The sequence below is a fragment of the Pogoniulus pusillus genome, chromosome 11, assembly GCF_015220805.1.
Source record: "Pogoniulus pusillus isolate bPogPus1 chromosome 11, bPogPus1.pri, whole genome shotgun sequence".
In the NCBI taxonomy this organism is placed as follows: Eukaryota; Metazoa; Chordata; class Aves; order Piciformes; family Lybiidae; genus Pogoniulus; species Pogoniulus pusillus.
The window spans coordinates 16,952,779-16,972,645 of NC_087274.1; the positions used below are offsets into that span (position 1 = coordinate 16,952,779).

General features: G+C 51.7%; 1 protein-coding gene across 9 annotated transcripts in view; it reads left to right on the forward strand.

Moving 5' to 3' along the window:
- The window catches only part of LOC135179429 (cytochrome P450 26B1), a 53,033-nt gene that overhangs the window by 24,167 nt on the left and 8,999 nt on the right, over window positions 1-19,867 (forward strand). For 8 of the 9 annotated variants that reach the window (XM_064151215.1, XM_064151214.1, XM_064151217.1 and 5 more), the window contains 2 exons: window positions 1,898-3,544; window positions 5,844-6,068. In XM_064151215.1, the coding sequence (XP_064007285.1) occupies window positions 3,341-3,544; window positions 5,844-6,068 (429 nt within the window). In that variant the 5' untranslated portion in view covers window positions 1,898-3,340. The remainder of the gene's footprint in view (window positions 1-1,897; window positions 3,545-5,843; window positions 6,069-19,867) is intronic. The other variant, XM_064151222.1, reaches the window with a different exon arrangement.

The window sequence follows — 19,867 nt, forward strand, 5'->3', positions numbered from 1 at the left end:
ACCCCCTAAACTCCTTGGAAGCTGCGGTGGTGGGGACAAAGCCTCTCCCAGTCTCGCAGGGCACCAGAGTCAAACCAGCTGAGGAGGCTAAAGGGGGACGTGGAGAGGGGGTGATGAGGCAGAGGGGCTGTGGGGGTGGAGTGCGTGATAGAGAAAGGTGTGTGTGGAGAACTCAATGAAGTTTTGTTGCTCCTGTAATCTGAAGCAAATGCTTTCCAAAAGTGCCTGTAACCAGGCAGCTCAGATACCTGCCTCTGCTTCCATCGCGCTGGGGACGGGAGGTGGGTGGGGGTGGGGGTGGGGGAGGTGGGTGGGAGCAGCCTTCTGTGCAAGGCAGGGGCTGGATCAGACACACACCTCGGTTAAAGAGGGGTCCCTGAGCACTGATCTCACATGTTCTGGGAAGCACTTAGAGGTTGGAGGGGGGTCAAAGAGAAATCACAGCCCCGCCCCCCCCAAACCTGAGCAAACAGAGAATGTATGAAGTATACCGAACTCTAAAAATATATTGAGGGGAGGAAGTGGAAAGAGGGGGGCAGAAAGTGAATCATTGCAAGGGGCAAAGCACTGGGAGGAAATAACTGGGGGGTGAGGAGGGCCCGTTGTTGCAAGTAACTGGGGGGGTTGTCGTTGCAAGAGGGCAAATTATTGCAGGGAATAAATCACTGAAGGGGAAAATCGTTGCAAGCAGAGAAGTAATGGGAGAGGAGCAAGTGGGGAAATCCGGGGAGGGGATGTCCTGGATCATTATGGGGAGGGAGAGGGGGGGGCGAATCATTGCAAGTAATGAAAGAGAGGGAAATCACTTTGGGGAGAATTATTTGGGACAAGCAGAATCATTGCCTGGGGCTGATAAGTGTGGGGCACAGGGGTAAGTCTTTGCCTGGGGCAAACTGGGTAGGGGGGCTCTGAATAACTAAGAGGAAGTCATCATTATAGGATAAATCTGAGGGGGGGGAGGTATTGCAAGGGGGTAAAATATGTGGATCTAACTCTTGCAGGGCAAGCTGAAATTGTAAAGGGTTGAATATTGGGGGTGGTGGAAGATCTTGGGAGAAGAAATCATTGCAAGGGGGGAACGTCATTTAGGGTTAAGCATTGGGGGATTATTGTAAGGAAGAATAATTCAGGGTTAAATGTAGCAGGGTGGGAAACATAAGGGGGGGATCATCAAAGAGTAAGTATTAGGGGGATCATTGTAAGAGTGAGATGATTAAGGGTTAAAAATTGGGGGGCATCATCCCCATTGCAGGGACCATCACTGGAAGGGGATTTTCAAATGGGGGTGAGAGTCATTAATGAGGGGAGTGGGATCATTATTAGGATTAAGGGTTAAATATTGGGGGGATAATTGCAAAGAGGAAATCATTGACAATATTGAGGGGACTTTCATGGAGCAGAACATTCAAGGGAAGATGGGAGTCGCAGCGAGGGGAAAATGATAGAATGACAGAGGAGGGGTCATGCCAAAGTGGGGGATCGCTGGGATTAAACAGTGGGGGTGACCATTGCAAAGGGGGATCATTGTAAAGGGGAGTTGCTAAAGATTAAAGAGTGGAGGGGACCACTGCAAGTGGGGGATCGTTGCAAGGTGTGTGGGGTTACTAAAGATTAAATACTGGGGGAACCTTGCAAGAGGGAAGGGAGGTCATAGCGAGGGAAAATCACCCAGGGGGGTGTGGAGTGCGAGTTATTGTGGGGGTGAAATGATGTGTGTGTGTGGGTGTTCATTGCCGGGAGAACATCCTTAAGGGTTAAACTGGGGATGTATGGGGGGGGGGGGGGGGGGGGGAGGGGGCATGATTTGGGGGGGGGGAATCATTTCGAAGGGGTTGCAGTTGAGGAGGAGGGTAAGGAGGGTAGGCGCCGGAGCTGAGCTGCGCTTGTCTCTCGGCAGGCTGAAGGTACGGACGGCTGAAAAGGAGGAGGAGGAGGAGAAGAAGGAGGAGGAGGAGGATGAGGAGCGCGGCGTGACCGTGCCGCGGGCGGCGGGCCAGGGCTCGCACGCTCCAGCGCCGCGTCCGCCCGGCTCGGCTCGGCTCGACTTGGCCCGCCCCCCCCCCCCCCACCTCTCCCCCCGCCCCCCCCCCGGAGCCCTCTGAAGTGAGGGTGGGTGTGAGGAGAGAAGGAGAGAAGGGGGGGTGGGGGGGTGAGCAGCCGGGCTGGCGGCCGGCCCAGCCCCGGCTTCCCCGCCTCTATATAAACACACATGGACTTTCTTTTTGGACTCAAATTGAAGGTTGCAGAGGGGCTATACCCAGAGCCCTGCCTCCCTCCCTGCAGAAGTCTGGGGCTAAGTCTGGGGCTCCCAAATCACCGGCAATATAGACAGGGCTGTATTTATAGAGATTTATTTATGTACCGAGAGATAGCGATACAAACCGAGCCGCCTCGCTCCGTGTGTATAGATACATATATCCAGCTCTTTACTTCTTCCATCTCTCCAGGTCGGGGCTGAATTATTTGACGATTTTTACAATTTTTATTTTTTCTTCTTAAAAGATTTTTTTAAATCTCGCTCCTTTTTTTGGTTGTTGATTTTTATCCCCCCCCTCCCCCCTTTCATTTTTTCCCCTCTTTTATTCCTCCCTCTTCACTTCTCCCCCTCTTCATTCTCCTCTCCCCTTTTCATTTTTTTCCCCATTCTTTTCATTTTTTTTCTTTTTAATTTTTCCCCCTTTATTTTTTCTCACTTTTCATTTTCCCTTTCACCCCCCCCCCCCCCATCACTTCTTCTCCCATTTATGGTGTGTGTGGCTTTGCCTTGAAGGCGATCGAGACCCAGAGCATCTGCAGTTGGACTTTTGTGGGTCTTGGCTTCTTTTTTTTCCTTCACTCCGTGGCATTTTTTTTTTTTTTTCCTTAATCCACGAGTTTGGAACTCTTCAGCAGCCCCCCACCCCCTTCTTTTGGGGCCTCGTTTTTCTCTTTTCGTGTTGTGTGGGGTGTTGCCTTGTTGGGTGTGAGTTTTTTTTGTTTGTTTGTTTGCTTGTTTGTGTTTTTTGTTTGTTTTGGGTTTTTTTCTCCCTGTGTCACTCTGTCAAGTTTACTCCAAACAAAGTTTTCAGAGAGGGGCAGAGGAGAAACAGCTTTTTGCCCCTTTATTCCCCACCCCAATCCCCCCCCCCCCTCATTTTTCCTGTTGTTTTTCTAACCTGCCAGCAGAGAGGGGAGCACGCCGGGGCCCCCCCGACAGCCCCGGGACCCCCCAGGCAGTCTTTCCCCTGCCCTCCTCCATCGCCCTTTTTTCTCCCTGCGGTGCGTGTGTGTGGGTGCGAGTGTGGTGCCTGTCACAGGGGCTGTTTCTCTCCCCACCCTCCTCCTCCTCCTTCTTCCAAATATGCTTTTTGCAAGTTTTGATCTCGTCTCGGCACTGGCTACCCTCGCCGCGTGTTTGGTGTCACTGACTTTGCTGCTGGCCGTGTCCCAACAGCTGTGGCAGCTCCGCTGGGCTGCCACCCGCGACAAAACCTGCAAGCTACCAATCCCTAAAGGCTCTATGGGATTCCCTTTAATCGGAGAAACCTTCCACTGGCTCCTGCAGGTAAGGAGGATTCCCTTTTCTCTTCCCTCCCTGGAAGGTGGGCTGGGACCAGCTTCTCCTTTTTTCCCTTAAAGAATTGGGTGATTTTTTTTCACCCTGTCGATTGCATCATCCCTACGAGCTGGGGTCGGGAGCTGCTGATGGTTGGGGTTTGGAGGGGGGAATCGAGGGAGCTTTGACTAGGCTAGACTCGGAGCCGGAGCCGCCGCCGCGCTGCGCTCCCTGGCCGGGCGCTGCGGGCTTCCCCTGGCGGGGGCTGCTGAGAACCGGGGGCGCTGCTTCAGGTCTCCTCTGCGCTGCTCCAAAGCTCCTTTTCTTCGCTCTCAGGATCTCCCAAAAACTCCCTTTCTCACTTCTTCAGACTAAATCTTTGCAGAAAAAGACAGGGGTGGGGAGGTCTCCCCGGGGCTCGCCGCAGCTCGGAGGAGCGGTGGAAGGGATGTCGCCAGGTCGCGTCAGCGACACCCGTGCAATGAGCTCTCCGTGTTCCCGGGGTTGTTTGTAACCCGTCCCGGCCCGTGGTTCGGTGTTGGGGGAAGCCCGCGGAGGTAATGGGGAGATTAACCCGGGATTAACCTCGCTAAATGCTGAACAGCAGCGGGCGGAGCGGGATCCCCTTCGGACTGCCAGGGGAAAAAAAAAAAGAAAAGGGGGGGAAAAAAAGGGAGAGAGAGAAACGCACTAAAAATTGAAAGAGAAAGAAGGAGAGGAGGCACGGGGAAACCAGGGCACTCCCGGGGGCTCGCAGCGTCCCAAGAGGGAACCCCTGAGGTTTAAATTAACCCAAGGGTTTCCCACCCTCTTCCTCTGAGGGCAAAATAATAAAAAGCAAACAGGAGCCGGGCGAGGATGCTCCTGCCAGGCAAAGTCGCGTTTCATTGATGGGATGGCAGAGCCCGGGTCCCGGCCGTGAGAGCCGCCGCGTTCCCCGGTGTCCCTCTTGTGTCCCCGTTCCCCCCTGGCGGCGCCGGGGAAGCCCCAGCGTGAGAGCCCAGCGCGGTGGCCCCGCTCCCCCGGCCGGCCCCGAAGGGGTTAAGCAGCCGCTCTCAATAGGGCTTTATTTTTTAAAGAAATTTATCAGATTTTTTACAGGGGGACCAGAAAAGGGTTCTCGCTTTTCCACAGGCTCCATCCAAACAGAGTCCAGGGCTAAAAATACAAAATTTTTGTATAAATTGGACTCCATTCGAAACTTCTCCCACATAAAGGTCCTCTTTGTGCTGCCCTGGAAATGGTGTACAAATAACTCTTTATTAATGCCACAAAAAGGACTTTAATTATATTTACGCAGATCAAGAAACAGGGTCACCTGAACATCTGAACTTCACAACCGCGCTTTTGTTTCAAAATAAACAGCCGCGCTCTCGGAGCCGAGCTGCAGCGCTCCCAGATACTCTCCCTGCTCGGGATGGGGTTTTTTTGGGGGAACCCCCCCTTCCCCCTCTCTCATCCCGTCTCCTCCGTGGCTTCTCTCGGCAAAAAACCCTCCGAGCATGTGGGAAAGTTATTAAAGGTTTTCAAATCTGGAGAGTTACTTAGGGAAATTGCAGCCTTTCGAGTAAATTGAGTTTAAAAAAAAAAAAAAAGAGAGAGGGGAAAAGAGAAGGAGGGAGGGAGGAAAGGGGGGGGGGGGGGGGGGAGAAGAGAGAGGGAATGGGGAGTGAAAAAGGAGAACGGGGTGGGGGAAGAGAAGGGGGGAAAAGAAGAGGGAAAAAAAGGGGAGAAAAGAAACAAAGAAGAGGAGAGAAAGGGTAAAAGAGAAAGAAGGAAGGGGGAAAGTGGGAAAAAAAGAGAAAAAGGAGAAAGTAAAAGATGAAGTGAGGAAAGAAAAGGGAAATGGGATGAAAAAGTGGGGAGAAAGAGAAAGGAGTAGGGGAAAGGGAAATAAAAAAAAATAAAAGGAGAGAAAGAAAAAAGAAAATAAAAGAAAACCAAGAGGGGGAGGGAAGGGGGAAGGAGAAAGAGGAAGAAAACACCAAGCCACTAAAAGGTTAAAAAAGTGCCAGGGGAAGCAGAGGTAGAAATAAAAGTGAGGAGGAAGGGGGCCGGAGGGAACGGATCCTAGTCGGGACTGCGGGAGGGCAGCAGCGGGCTCCCCGTCGCTGGAGCCGGGCTGTGCGTGGCTGGGACGTCAGGGTGACCTCTCTCCCCTCTATTTCTGCTCTCCTCTATCCCCGTCCGTGTTGCCCTCCCTCTCTCACCACGTAAGATGTTCCGCGGGGATCCCCACGCGTGGGTGCGGAGAAGCCGTGCGATAACACCATCCCCCACTCCTGTTTTGCCCCTCCGCCCCTCGCAGGGTTCCTGCTTTCAGTCTTCGCGGCGGGAGAAGTACGGGAATGTTTTCAAGACGCACTTGCTGGGGCGGCCGCTGGTGCGGGTGACAGGCGCGGAGAACGTGCGGAAGATCTTGATGGGGGAGCATCACCTGGTGAGCACCGAGTGGCCGCGCAGCACCCGCATGCTTCTGGGACCCAACACCGTGGCCAACTCCATCGGCGACATCCATCGCCATAAGAGGAAGGTGAGGTCCCCACGCGTGGTCGAGACGGGACAAGTGTGTAGATGCATGTGTTGGGCGGGGGAACCCTTTTCCTTCTCTCCCCATCCCTCTCCTTCCCTTCTTTCTCTCATCCTTTTCTGCTTTCTTCCCTCCTCTTCCCACAGACCCCCAATGTAGGAGGTCCTGCGTGGGTGTTCCCCCCCCCCCCCGGCCTTCTGTGTCCACACTCGATGCCTTTGAAGAATTTAAAAGGGCAATGGGGATGTAAGTGACTGAGTGTAGGAGGGATGTCACACTCGCTGCTGAGGACGGAGGTGCTGCCCACACCCTATCACCACCCCACAGCCCCTTGCAACTGGTGACTTGTGTGGAGTGTGCCGAGCAGTGAACATGGTCCCGGAGAGCTCCTAAAAGAATGTGGGGTGGAAGGGAAGGGAGGCAGTGAATGGAGTCCCTCCCATTGTCAGGCTCTGCTGAGGGTGTCTTGAAGAGAGACTACAGACTTTGTGTTATTTGGGAGGGGTCTCATGGTACTTGGCACTGGATTGGGGTGTTGATGGGGGTCTTGGGATGAAGTATGAAGGAGGACTGAGCTGGCTGGGAAGGGGTCTGAGGCCCTCTGAGAGCCTCGCCTCACTACCTTGGTTTTCCTGGGTCAGATCCTCCTTACAGGCTCCAAGGTAGGTGGACAGTGCAGAGAAGCCTGGTTCTGGGGGGGCTTTGAACCTAGGTAGATGTAGGCTTCATATTCATGTGCCTCCATCAGCAGAGGTAGTGGTGAAGGTGGCAGGCTGGTGTGGCAGCATAGATGATGGCTTTTGCATCCTGGCCTATATGGGACAGGCTCTTTACCAGTTGGGTTGGGGCAGGCAGTGGATTTGGGGTGAAGGTGACATGTCCAATGCAGAGATGTCGTTGCCAACACAGCAGTTGTAGTATCTAGAGCCAATAGGCTGTCTTGGGCCCTGCTGTGAGGCAAGGTCCACTGTTCTCTTGTGCTCGAGCAGGATTTCTTCTTTTGGCAGCTCTAGTTCTGTCAAATCACACACAAGCCCAGCTCAGCCTTTGCTGTTGGAGGAGAAGGCAGGAACCCAAACACTGCATGCCACCTGCTAGGCACAGTTCTTAATGTGCTGGTGGCTGAAATCTGAGTGATGCCACAGGAAACACCCCATGAATCTCTACCTAAGACCTAGGCAAGCTCTGTGTTTGAAATTACATCACCCTTTGCTCAGGCTACTTCACTTTTCTTCAGGAGAAAGATCATTTTTCCAACCTTGCTGTCAAAAAAGGGCTATGGTTCATGGGGCTCCCTCCCTCATACTTTGGGGCAGAAGAGGCGCAGGGAGATGGAGTGTGATGTGCTTTCCTCCGGCAGCATCTTTCACTCCTATTTATTTCCTATTAAGGGAGGGTTAAATGGCAACAGGCAGGGAGTTGAAGGTCCTTCCACCCTCCTTTGCTGCTGCTTTTATCTCCTGCACAGCAAGATAATTTTTTGCTACTAGAAAGCAAGTTGTTGAAGGCCTTTGGTTGGTTGCCTTTGCTGTAATAAAGCCACAGAACGCTGAGCCCAGCAGCAGGCTCTGGGGGAGGTGAGGAGAGCTTGTGTGATGGGAATGGGGTCATGGAAAAGGGAGACCTGACCTCTGTGGTGTCCTAATGGACTTGTAATTTGCACTGCAGCTTGGCTAGGGAGTGCTGGCACTAGCAATATTGGCAGTGCTGGAAGGGGAGAGCCTCTGTCCCTCAGTTTTTATACCTGCTGGTCTCACTTCTGTGGGTGTTTTTTTCCTAGTGGAGTATGAATGTCCCACCCTCAACTGTGAATCCAAATGTTTTTGGATTTTTCTAAATCCAAAGTCTGCTCTGGATCTCCATTCCTCTCCTCAAATCCCTTTTGCTTTCCCAATGTTTGGCATCATGCACTATTCCAAGCTGGCAAGGATCCTAATTCCTGCTTAAGGGATGGCTAAAGCCTCCTGAGAACAGGTACTCTGGCAAAGCACCCTACTAGCACACCTTGCCTCTGCTTCAAGTTCTGGCATATCCAGGAGCAAACACTTTCCCCGTATTGGTGGGACTGGGGAGTAGCTGGGGTAGCCAATTGTGTTTTGAGCCTTCTCTTTCAGCAGTGTGAGGTAGGGTACACTGGGCTCAGTTGGTCTTTTAGGAAGCAGGAGGCTATTCTGATTCCCACACTCGGTCTCCTCTTAATTTTTGTGTAAACTGAACCTCTCACACTTCACAGAGCCCTTAGGTGCACTCTGAGCTACTGAGACTCCTTCTCCCACACACAAGGCGCCGATGGCCCTGAGCTGAGCGAGTTGTGCATGCAGAGATAAGGGGAACTTGCTTCTAATGGGAAGAAAAGAGATCATTTTCTTCTTGGCGAGATTGTGATGACCAGATTAAAGATCCTTCCAGTCCAGGTGCCCTCTACCAGCAGAAACGGCGGTGCTTTTTGTGTTCATGAGCCTTGAGTAGTTGGTAAATGCTGTTAAATGGCGTCAATTTGTAACTCTCCCCACCCTGCTGCTGAGATTCTGAGAGACCCGAGGTGGAAGCACTAGGTAGATCTAAGCATGTTCCTTCTAGGTAGATGCTGCAGAGCCCTGGAATCCCAGCGTGGTGAGTGTTGGAAGGGACCTCTAGACATCATTTAGTTCACGACCCTGCTAAGGCAGGGTCACCCACAGCAAGCTGCAAGAGATCACAATACGCAGGCACATTTGGAATCCCTCCAGAGAAGGAGGCTCCACAACCTCTCTGGGCAGCCTGCTCCAGTGCTTTGTCAACCTCACATCAAAGAAGGTTTTCCTCATGTTTAGATGGAACCTCCTGGATTCAAGTCTGTGTCTGTACCCTCTTGTCTTGCCACAGGGCACTAATGGAAAGAATGGCCCCATCCTCTTAACCTCCACTCCCTGGATATTGCAGATATTGCACTCTTGTAGTGAGGCCGCTCGTGTGAAAAATCTGAATGCTCCACGCAGAAGAGCAGCTCTTTTCCTGGGAAACCTTTCAGGTTGTTGATAATTCAGTTTAAAGCTCCATGGAGTAGTGGTTCCATCTACCTCCCCAATTCTGTTTTCAGCCTCACCTCCAAGCACAAGCTTTTGCTTGCTTTTCAGTGGTTTCTCCTTCTCTGGTTTTGCCAGCAGTGGTACATGAGGTATAGTTTCTTGAGAGGCTGCTTGTGGTGAAGGCTGCGAGCTGGCATGTGGAAAGGTGGAGTGAGACACTCCACGTGTGGCACTTTTCTCTGTGACTCCAGCCATTGAACTCTTGTTTCACCACCCTTACATGGTCACCACCAGTCCTCGTTGTCTTTCTAAACTCCAGTGGAGCTGCACTTATCTGCAGCAGCACTGGCAGATACTCTCACCATTTCTTGGCAATCAAGCTGTGTCTCCTCTCAATGGGACAGATTGCCACAGAGATGTGAGAGATGAGCTCCAGCAAAGAGCTTCAAACCCAGCATGTTCTTGCGTGGTGTTTCTGGCAGCTTGCCATCAAAACTGGCTGTTTGGCTGCTCATGTGTTGTGAAGCTTTCCAAAGAGTTTTTAGCTCTTCAGTGTAACTTCAAGACCAGCAGATTGCAGCCACCACCGCTGGCTCTGCTGCCTGTAGTGGTGATGGGACCAGAGTTGTGTTGGACAGCTTAGTCTCTGGAGCAATTATCTCAGGATTGCTGTTTCCCTATCACAGTTTCTCTTCAGGATCTTGTATGGTGGCACTGAGGGACATGGCTTAGTGGTGACCTGACAGTGCTGAATTAGCAGTTGGACTTGATGATCACAAAGGTCTCTTCCAACCAAAATGGTTCTATGATTCACCCTTGCCACAAAGTGAGTGAGTATCTTTTCCATCCCTGGGCTACCTTTTAATCTCATAGGTGTTTCTAAAGGACTCTGAGGTTTACATGTGGAGGGTGCTCAGGAGGAACAAGGCCAACTTAAGCTGGTAGCTCTGGCAGCTTTCTGCCTTCCCATTCCCTGTTTATTAAAACTCCCCTGCAAGAAGCTGTCAAAGTCAGTATGAATTGGGGAAAACTTCCCCTTTCTGAGCAATGAACTCTGCAGTTGTTAGAGAGGGGATATCTGAGGATATAAAGTCAGCTTTGCCATGGACATTACAGCTTGTGGAGCAGGATGGAGGATGAGAGCAGGGCTGGGAGCAGGGCTGGTCTGTGTCAGGCGTATGGCTTTATTGCAGATAACATCATCACTGGCTCTGTCCTTGGCCCAAGATGAAGCTGCTTGAAAAGTACCTCCTCAACCACCCTCCTGAGATAAATATCTACTGAGAAGCTGTTACTGTTGTTGGGTCACAGAGTTTATGTTGATGTTGGGGAAGGATCTTGGCCACTCATGGTGTCTCCACGGTGGTGGCATTTTTATCTTGAAATCGCCTTGCGGGTTACTGGCAGGAGCAGCCATGGTGCTCTTGCACCTGTCTGAACATGAGCGTGGCTTTACTCTGGCTTTTTGGTGGCAGGTCCCTGTCCTTCCCCATCACACGAGGGATACATGTCATCCCTCGAGGTCAGGTGTAATGGGGGAGCTCCTGCTTTCCTTCTCCTCCGGAAGGGATGACTGGGCTTGGTGCCTGGCTGAGGACGCACCATGCTTTCTCTAGCTTCTCCTTGTTTTGGTGGCACCTCAGCCATGTCCTGTCCCAGGCTGACTGTTCACTCAATTCTTTTCATATCTCGCCCTACATCTGTCCTTGTAGACATCTTCAGCTTCTGTTTCTACCTGTGAGCTCCCATTTCTACCCGTGGGCTTCCCTTCCTACCCGTGAAACCCCAGTGAAATCAGTGTGGTCACTCCTGATTTACCATATGTGTGCTCTGGAAATGTCGATCCCTGGGTCACTATGAGCTGTTAATGAAGGCAAAGCCAATCCTTGGTGCTTGGATGGGCTCTGCTTTTACGGGATGTGAGGCCAGCGGGAAGCTGAAGTTTAGCAGAGGTGGAGGCATTCCTGTACCTCTCTGCCTGTGAGGGACCCCAGCTTCTTGGTGGATAAGGAAATGGGAACTGGAAGTGGGCAAGGAAATGGGATTTGGAAGTGGACAGGATGTATGGTCCTTAGGTTTTAGGTCAAGACTGAGCAGTGCCTGGGGCCAGGAAGGACTTTCCCTATGCAGGATATGCACTGCCAGCGCAGCTCTGCTACGGTGCACAGGGAAGGTGGGACTCAGACTTTCCTCGGAAGCATCCAGCCTTGGCAGGAGAGCACTGGACTTGTTGGGCTCCTGCTCTGTTCCAGCAGAGTAATCCCAAAATAGGCACAGCCAACTTAAAAAAAGAAAAGAAAGAATAAAATAAAAGCAGCTCGTGGGCTGGGTAGATGTCCTAGACCCAGCGACTCGAGGAGGAAGCAGACAGTGGTGCAGAGAAGCAGCCTGTTTTGTCTCACTGTCCAAAACTACATCATTCATTAACACACCACAATTAATGTTCTGCCTTGGAGGCATACAAGTGTTGAGCTTATTAGCACCAAGTAGAAAGGTCTGAGGCTTTAATATAGTTTGCAAGAGGATTAAGAACACAAAAGGGGCCATAAATTTACAACCAAATATAAACCAGCTGCTGTGGGCTGGACAGGGGGGAAGGGAGTGAGATGGGGGAGAGGGGCGGGAGAAGGAAGGAGGGATGGGAGGTGGCAGGAAGGTACCTTTCACCCTACAAAAAAGCTCTGATCTGTGCTGTTAAGAGGGGTTTATTTTTTAATTTGAGGTTGATTTTTTTTCCTTCACATTTCCACCATTACCCCACTTGTAAATCCCCCGGTGGAAAAGAAACCATCTCCTTCCATCCAAGCCCCCCCAGATCGTGTCAGCTCAAGTAGGCTGGATTCCAGCTGCCATCATCTGGCTCGGCTCCAGCCCCTTCCAGGCATGCCTGTGTTGGGCTCCTGCCCTGTGAGCTTTAACCCAAGGGCAAAAGCTGCTGGAGCTGGAGAAAATGCTTCCATTGATGGAGCAGGGCTCCTGCTTACGGTCCTGGGGAAGAATTTGTCAGTTAGGTTGGTTCATTGACTTTAGACCAACTTGTGCTGTCATCTGCAGTGGTGTAAATCCAGAGTAATTCCCTTGGATTAAAAAAAAGTGAAGTGCAGGAGCTCCTGGCTGCAAGACAAACCTGGTGTGTTTTTCCTTGCACCTTCCACCCCAAAATGCCCTGTGAGCTCCCCTCCAGCTCTGAGATGCTGTGCTGTGTCACAGTGTGCCTACAGATCACTCTGCAGCTCCTTGGAAGGAGGTTGGAGCCAGCCTCTCTTCTCCCAAGGAGCAAGCAATAGGACAGGAGGAAAAAGCCTCAGGTTGTATCAGGGGAGGTTTAGGTTGGTTGTGAGGAATCATTTCTTCATCAGAAGGGTTGTCAAGCCCTGGAGCAGGCTGCCCAAGGAAGCGGTGCTGTCATCATTGCTGGAGGGATTTAATAGCCATGGGGAACTGGTTCTGAGGGACATGGTTTAGTGGTGGACTTGACAGTACTGGCTTAATGGTTGGAGCTGATGACCTTATAGGTCTCTTCCAACCAAAATGATTCTATGACTTTACTGCTCAGGAACTGCACCATACCCTGCAGGGTGAACCTCTGTAGTGCAGGCTTCTCTCACCTCGGCTGGAAGCTGTGTGTGCGCTCCATGCTGTGAAGATGAAACATCTCTGGCTGCAATGCTCTGCACTCAGTGAAACAGCAATCTGCAGCCCATAGCTCTCTATGGGTGCAAGCTCTAGAGCAGGAATGTGGGATGCCAAGAGCTAATCCCAGAGGTGGGCAGAGCTTTTCAGGCTTGATAGCTGTCCTACACTGTCTTTGTGTAGCTTTGGTCTTCTACTGCCTCATACTCTATCCTTTCAAGTGCCTTGAGCAGCCTGCTGAATTATAGTTTGTAATATCTCCTCCTTCTGAGGCCTGAGTGCTTTGTTTCAGGTTAATTATGCTTTCTATTATTTCTCAGGTGCCACTTATACCATCTCCCTGTTGGCCAGCTTGCTCCCCAACTTCTCCTTGGTTTTATGGGGTGGCCTTGGGTCCTCTCAGCCCTTGTCCTCTCCTCCTCAGGCTTAATTTAAGGCTCCGAAAAGGCCTCGGATAGTCAACAGGATCTCATGTATTCGGATGTGTGCTCACCCCCATTGTGATGCACAGAGGTCTTGGAAGACCTTGCTGAGAAGTTTAGTGGCAAGGCTGCTGAAGGAAGCACTGTTCCACACATCTTCCCCTCTTTCTGTGTTTATTTCTCTATTCTGTCTTTATTTCACCTTTGGGGTGGAGTGGCCTGCATCACCTGGTGAGGGCTTTCCTCTCAGGCCCTCTGTGAGCATGACCACCCCTTGTGTTCTTCTCCACTCCCAGCCTGTGGAGCACTTGGAAGGACTGAAGGCTGAGTGCTTCCCTGGGACAGCACTTGAGGCTGGTTTCTTTGCCAAGTCTGCCTATGAATCTAGTAGAGGGCATGCCCTTCCCTTTGGTCCCCCTCTCTGTGGCTCAGGAATACGCAAGAGGTCAGCAAGAAGACAACTTTTCTCCTCATATTTCTCCTCTGCTGGCTCCACAGTGGTGGACAGGACACAGTCCCTGCTGCATTCTCTTCATCTCTAGGTAACTCTCATCTCCACATCAAAGATCTAGGATTTAATGCATGGTCCAAGGCTGACTATGTTAGCCCACCCAGTTCCAGCTGACCACCTCTAACTGGTGACTGGCTGCTCTGGCCATGCCATCTGCTTGGTGGCTTCACAGGAGGCACTTTCTTCATGGCTCCATCCACAAGCAAAGGGGTGCTTGTCCAATTGGACCTTTTTTTTTTTTCCTCACCAATCTGAGCCCACTCTGGCTGGACACAAGCTCTGTTTCTTTGCCCCATGCTCTCCATTGATGTGACTCTTCTTTGGTTTCCCCTCCTTGTGTTTGATTCTCTCCTTGAAGAGCAGTGACAATATGTAAGATGAAGTTTGCTCTTAAATGCACGGAGTCCTTGTGAATGAGTGGAGGCCACTTGGGGCAGTACTTCAGTGATGGTGTAGGCCCACAGATGCTGAAGAACCACAAGGTGTTTGGGTGTCCCCACAACCTTGTGGTGCTGAGATATCTAATGTGCTGAATGTAACTGGTTGCATTTTGCTGTTGCTGGTGTTTTTATCTGAGACATGAGACAGTTTGGCAGAGGAGGATCCCAGTATCACCACCACCAAGGTTGGAAGAGACCTCACAGATCATCAAGTCCAACCCTTTACCACAGTGCCCAAGGCTAGACCATGGCACCAAGTGCCACATCCAACCTTGCCTTGAACTGCCCCAGGGACGACGACTCCACCACCTCCCCAGGCAGCCCATTCCAGTGCCTAATGACTCTCTCAGTGAAGAACTTTCTCCTCACCTCGAGCCGAAATTTCCCCTGGCGCAGCCTGAGGCTGTGTCCTCTTGTTCTGGAGCTGGCCACCTGAGAGAAGAGAGCAACCTCCTCCTGGCCACAACCGCCCCTCAGGTAGTTGTAGACAGCAATAAGGTCACCCCTGAGCCTCCTCTTCTCCAGGCTAAACAACCCCAGCTCCCTAAGCCTCTCCTCGTAGGGCTTGTGCTCAAGGCCTCTCACCAGCCTCGTCGCCCTTCTCTGGACACGCTCAAGCATCTCAGTGTCCTTCCTAAACTGGGGGGCCCAGAACTGAACGCAGTACTCGAGGTGTGGTCTGACCAGTGCAGAGTACAGGGGCAGGATGACCTCCCTGCTCCTGCTGACCACACCACTCCTGATACAAGCCAGGATGCCACTGGCTCTCTTGGCCACCTGGGCACACTGCTGGCTCATGTTCAGGCGGGTATCAATCAGTACCCCCAGATCCCTCTCTGTCTGGCTGCTCTCCAGCCACTCCGACCCCAGCCTGTATCTCTGCATGGGGTTGTTGTGGCCAAAGTGCAGCACCCTGCACTTTGAGCTATTGAACCCCATCCCATTGGCCTCTGCCCATCTGTGCAGGCGGTCAAGGTCCCGCTGCAGAGCCCTTCTGCCCTCCAGCTCAGTCACATCTGCCCCCAGCTTAGTGTCATCTGCAAACTTGCTGATGACTGACTCGATGCCCTCATCCAGATCATCTATGAAGATGTTAAAGAGGATGGGGCCCAGCACTGATCCCTGAGGGACACCACTAGTGACTGGCCGCCAGCTGGATGTGGCACCATTCACCACCACTCTCTGGGTCCGGCCCTCCAGCCAGTTCCCAACCCAGCACAGAGTGTTACCATCCAAGCCGCGGGTTGACAGCTTAGCCAGCAGTTTGCTGTGGGGGACAGTGTCAAAGGCCTTGCTGAAGTCCAGATAGACCACATCCACAGGCCTCCCCACATCCACCAAGCGGGTCACCTGATCATAGAAGGAGATCAGGTTAGAAAGGCAGGATCTGCCCTTCCTAAACCCATGCTGGCTGGACCTGAGATCTTTGCCATCCCTCAGGTGCGCAGTTATTGGCCCCAAGAGAACCTGCTCCATCAGTTTCCCTGGCACTGAGGTCAGGCTGACGGGTCTGTAGTTCCCAGGTTCCTCCATCCGACCCTTTTTGTGGATGGGGACCACGTTGGCCATTTTCCAGTCTCCTGGGACCTCTCCGGTGAGCCAGGACTGCTGGAAAATGATGGAGAGTGGCTTGGCCAGCTCAGCTGCCAGCTCTCTCAGCACCCTGGGATGGATCCCATCTGGTCCCATGGACTTGTGGGTGTCCAGATGGCTCAGCAGGTCCTGAACTAATTCCTCATGAATTTCCAGGGGAACACACTGCTCCCCGACCCCATCCCCCAGTTTAAGAGGCCATTTGCATCCTCCTCCTCTCTCCTTACTGTTGAAAACTGAGGCAAAGAAGGCATTCAGGACCTCTGCCTTTGCTTCATCATCAGTTATAGTGTTCCCCTCCTGGTCCAGTAAGGAGTGGAGGGTCTTCTTGCCCTTCCTTTTAGCATTGATAAATTTATAAAAGTGTTTTTTGTTAAATTTCACGGAAGTGGCCAGCCTAAGTTCTAGCTGAGCCTTAGCCTCTCTAATTTTTCTCCTACATAGTCTGGCTACCTCCTTAAACACATCAGGAGAAGCCTTCCCCTCCTTCCAGAGGCGATACACCCTCTTTTTCTCCCCCACTTCCTTCAGGAGCTCTTTGCTCATCCAGGCTGGTCGCCTCCCCCTGCGGCTCATCTTTCGGCATGTGGGAACTGCCAGTTCCTGTGCCTTCAAGAGCTCCTGTTTAAAGTAAGTCCAACCATCCTGGACCCCTTTGTTCTCAAGAACTGCTGCCCAGGGGACATTGGAAATAAGTTCCTTGAGCAAATTGAAGTTTGCCCTCCTAAAGTCCAAGGTGTAGGTTTTGTTGAGGTGCCTCCCTACCTCCCTGTATATTGAAAACTCCACTAACTCGTGGTCGCTACACCCTAGGCAGCCTCCCACTATCACATCTCCTACCAGCCCTTCTCTGTTGGAGAGCAGCAGGTCAAGCTGAGCTCGTTTAACAGTTGAGTCATGAAGCTGTCCTCCATGCACTCCAGAAATCTCCTGGACTGCCTCCTCTCTGCTGAATTAAGTTCCCAGCAGATATCTGGCAGGTTAAAGTCACCCACAAGGACAAGATCTGAAGATCTTGAGACAGCCTCCAACTGTTTGTAAAATATCTCATCTGTTCCCTCATCCTGGTTGGGTGGTCTGTAACAGACTCCAACCAGGATGTCAGATTTATTAGTCCTACCTCTGATTTTAATCCACAGGGTCTCTACCCCTTCATCCCTCACTTCTAGCTCAATGGCATGGAGTGACTCTCTAATATACAGGGCCACCCCTCCTCCTCTTCTCCCTTGCCTATCTCTCCTGAAAAGGTTATATCCCTCCAGTATAACAGCCCAGTCATGTCTGTCGTCCCACCAAGTTTCTGAAATGGCAACTACATCGTAGTCCCCCTGGTGGACCAGGACTTCCAATTCCTCCTGTTTGTTACCCAAGCTGCGTGCATTGGTGTAGATACACTTCAGCTGGGCTCTCGATTCAATTGTCCTTAGTTTCCTTCCATCTCTCTCCTTCTCAGAGAGAGTAATTTCCTCACCCACCCCCTTCAGACCTAGTTTAAAGCCCGCCTAATGAGCCCTGCCAACTCCAGTGCCAGGACTCTCCTGCCCTTCCTAGATAACTGCACCCCATCACAAGCCAGCAGGTCCGGCGCATCCCGTGATGGATGTAAGGTGTCCTGCTTAGAGCTGTAGAATCATTGTAGTTGGAAGAGACTTTTATGATCATCAAATCCAGGACAGCTTGTTCCTTGCTCTCCCTCCCCAGCCTGTTCATCATAGCTCCTTTAACTTGAGAGCCTGTTAAAGGGCTTGGGATTGAAAGCAGAGCCTCCCTGGCCATGGGGAGAGTTTGTGGGAAAGGTGCTCAGACATGGAGATTTTTGAGTTGTGGGGAAATAGGATACTTGGGCTCATTTTGATTCTGAGCTCAGATGGAAATAGGAAGTGCTGAGTTTCTCCTGACCCTAGATGTTTAAAAACCTGTTAAACATTAGGGCTACCCTGAAAAGTGCATGATCATCATAACCTGGCCCAGGGATGCTGGAATGGTCTTAAAGCTTTTTCTTCCAGCACAGTTTTTTGAGAATCCTTTGAATTTCAGTGAAGCCTTTTGCAAAAGCACTCCACTTCTTTTGGAGTTCGGAGGCCCCAGCTTCTGTAACCAGATTCCCTTTGGAGACAAGTTGCAGTGCTCGGGGGGCTCTTGCATTTCTCCTCTGGTTGCTGCCTTCAGCTCCACACTTCTCACCTGCACTCTGCTGTACTTTGATGGGCAAACCAAACACTGCTTGTTTTGGGAGCTGTAACTCTTGGCTTTTCCATCTCAATGGGCTTGGATACCTCCCATGACAGAAGATGGCAGGAGACTGTGGAGTGGCCCATTTGCTCCATTTTCCAGTTACAGAATAGGGAGAATCATAGAACCATTATGCTTGGAAGAGACTTTCAACATCATCAAATCCAACCCTGAACCTAGCACAGCCAAGTCCACCCAGTCCCTGAGAACCATTTCCACACATCTTTTCAATCCTTCCAAGGATGGTGACTCCACCACTTCCCTGGGCAGACTGCTCTAGGGCGTGACAGCTCCTTCAGAGAAGAAATGTTTCTTAATATCTTACCTAAAATAGACAGCAGAACAGCAGAGCAGCAGTAGGGCTTTGTGGAGGTCCTCTCATCTTAGTGGTGCCTGGCATAGTCTCCACAACTTTTTAACTGTGTTTTCCCTTTGCTCACACACCTTGTGCCAGGACAACGTCATGCCCTTGAGCCTTCTCGTCTTGCTCCAGAAATATCAGAGTTTATGATCTCGCTGGAGCATGGCAGTGATGCTCCGTGCCTGGCAGCCCTGCCTCTGGTGCCGGGGTTAGGCAGACGTGCATTATAATGTGGCAACAGAAGAGGGTTGGGCCAAGCACACAGGCTCATTGTACCTTTGTTTGGTGGGGTCAGAAGCTCTCGCTAGCATGGGCTGGATAAGATGCTGGTGTATGATCCCAAAGAATAAGTTTTCCTCCTGAAAGGGAGGAAAGAAGAGCTTCCTTCTCCCTTTGCTGTGCTGATGTGCTGGCTGGGAGCAGGGGACCTGCAGATCGCAGATAGCAAAAGGCAGGGAGTGAAGCTGCTCGGCTGTCACCAAGGAAGGGTAACATTGTCTCTGCTAACTCCACGCCAAACTCTAAACGAAACTGAAAATGTTGCAGATTGAAGCTCAGAGCTCTTTGCATGAATAGGTTGGACTTGATATATCATCTCAGAGGTCTTTTCCAGCCTGATTAATTCTGTGATTCTGTCCTCTTGTCTTTGCTGTGGTTTAAGGATAGGGCTGAGGTATTCTCCAGTTGGGATTGAAGGCACTATCACATGGAGCTAGACTTCTCCAGCAGATTCTGGAGCTGAGACACTGGGAAGGAATTTTCTGCCTCAGGAAAACCATAGATCCTGTTTCTACTATGAGATGGATTCAGAAGCTGCCATCCAGGCTTCCTGGGTGGTGGTTGTTTCTCCTTCACTGTGGGGTGAGCATGTGTGTGAGGGTGTAACTAAATGCCCCTGGACAGAGCGGATACCTAAACCTGATTCTTGCAGCATATCGAAATGTGTTAAAAAGGGGGGCAATTTCCAGCATCCCCCAAACACCCTGCTCACTTCCTCAGCAGCGAGGCCACCTGGCTGGACCTCCACCGTGGCTGGGCTGTTGCATCTCCGTGTTAGCCGAGCCAAGCGCCTCTTTAGTGCTGATTTTGCCTCTTGGCAGCTCTGAAGCAACTTCTTTTGCACCAAATCTCTTTGGTTTTGCTTGTCTTGGTCCAGCAAACAGCCGAGACATTCGGCTCGACTTCACTAGAGGGCGCAGGAATTTTAGGCTAGAAACGCATGAAAGTTTGCTGGGGAAAGTTGGCTGCCTTTGCCTCCTTTTTAATCAACTGGAAAGATGCAGGGTTGAACTGGAGGTGACTGGAAGGGGATCCAGACTTGTGTCTGGCTGGGGAAGGATCTGCTGACATCTGGGATTAGGCGGCGTGGAGCGCAACGGCGGCGTGTGGACGGGACCTTGCAGCGTGGCTGCGGCTCGCAGCGTTGGCCGGCCCCGGGGCTGGGAGCTGCAGGCTCGTGCGCGGGTAGGCTGTGGCCAGCTGGGGCTAGTGCAGCCTGATAGAAAAAGAGGAGCTGAGCAGAGCGGGAAAAGGAGATAAAAAATACCCCCCGCCCCCTCCCAGCCAGAATTCTTCCCTTTTGCAGGCTAGGCAGGTGGCGTG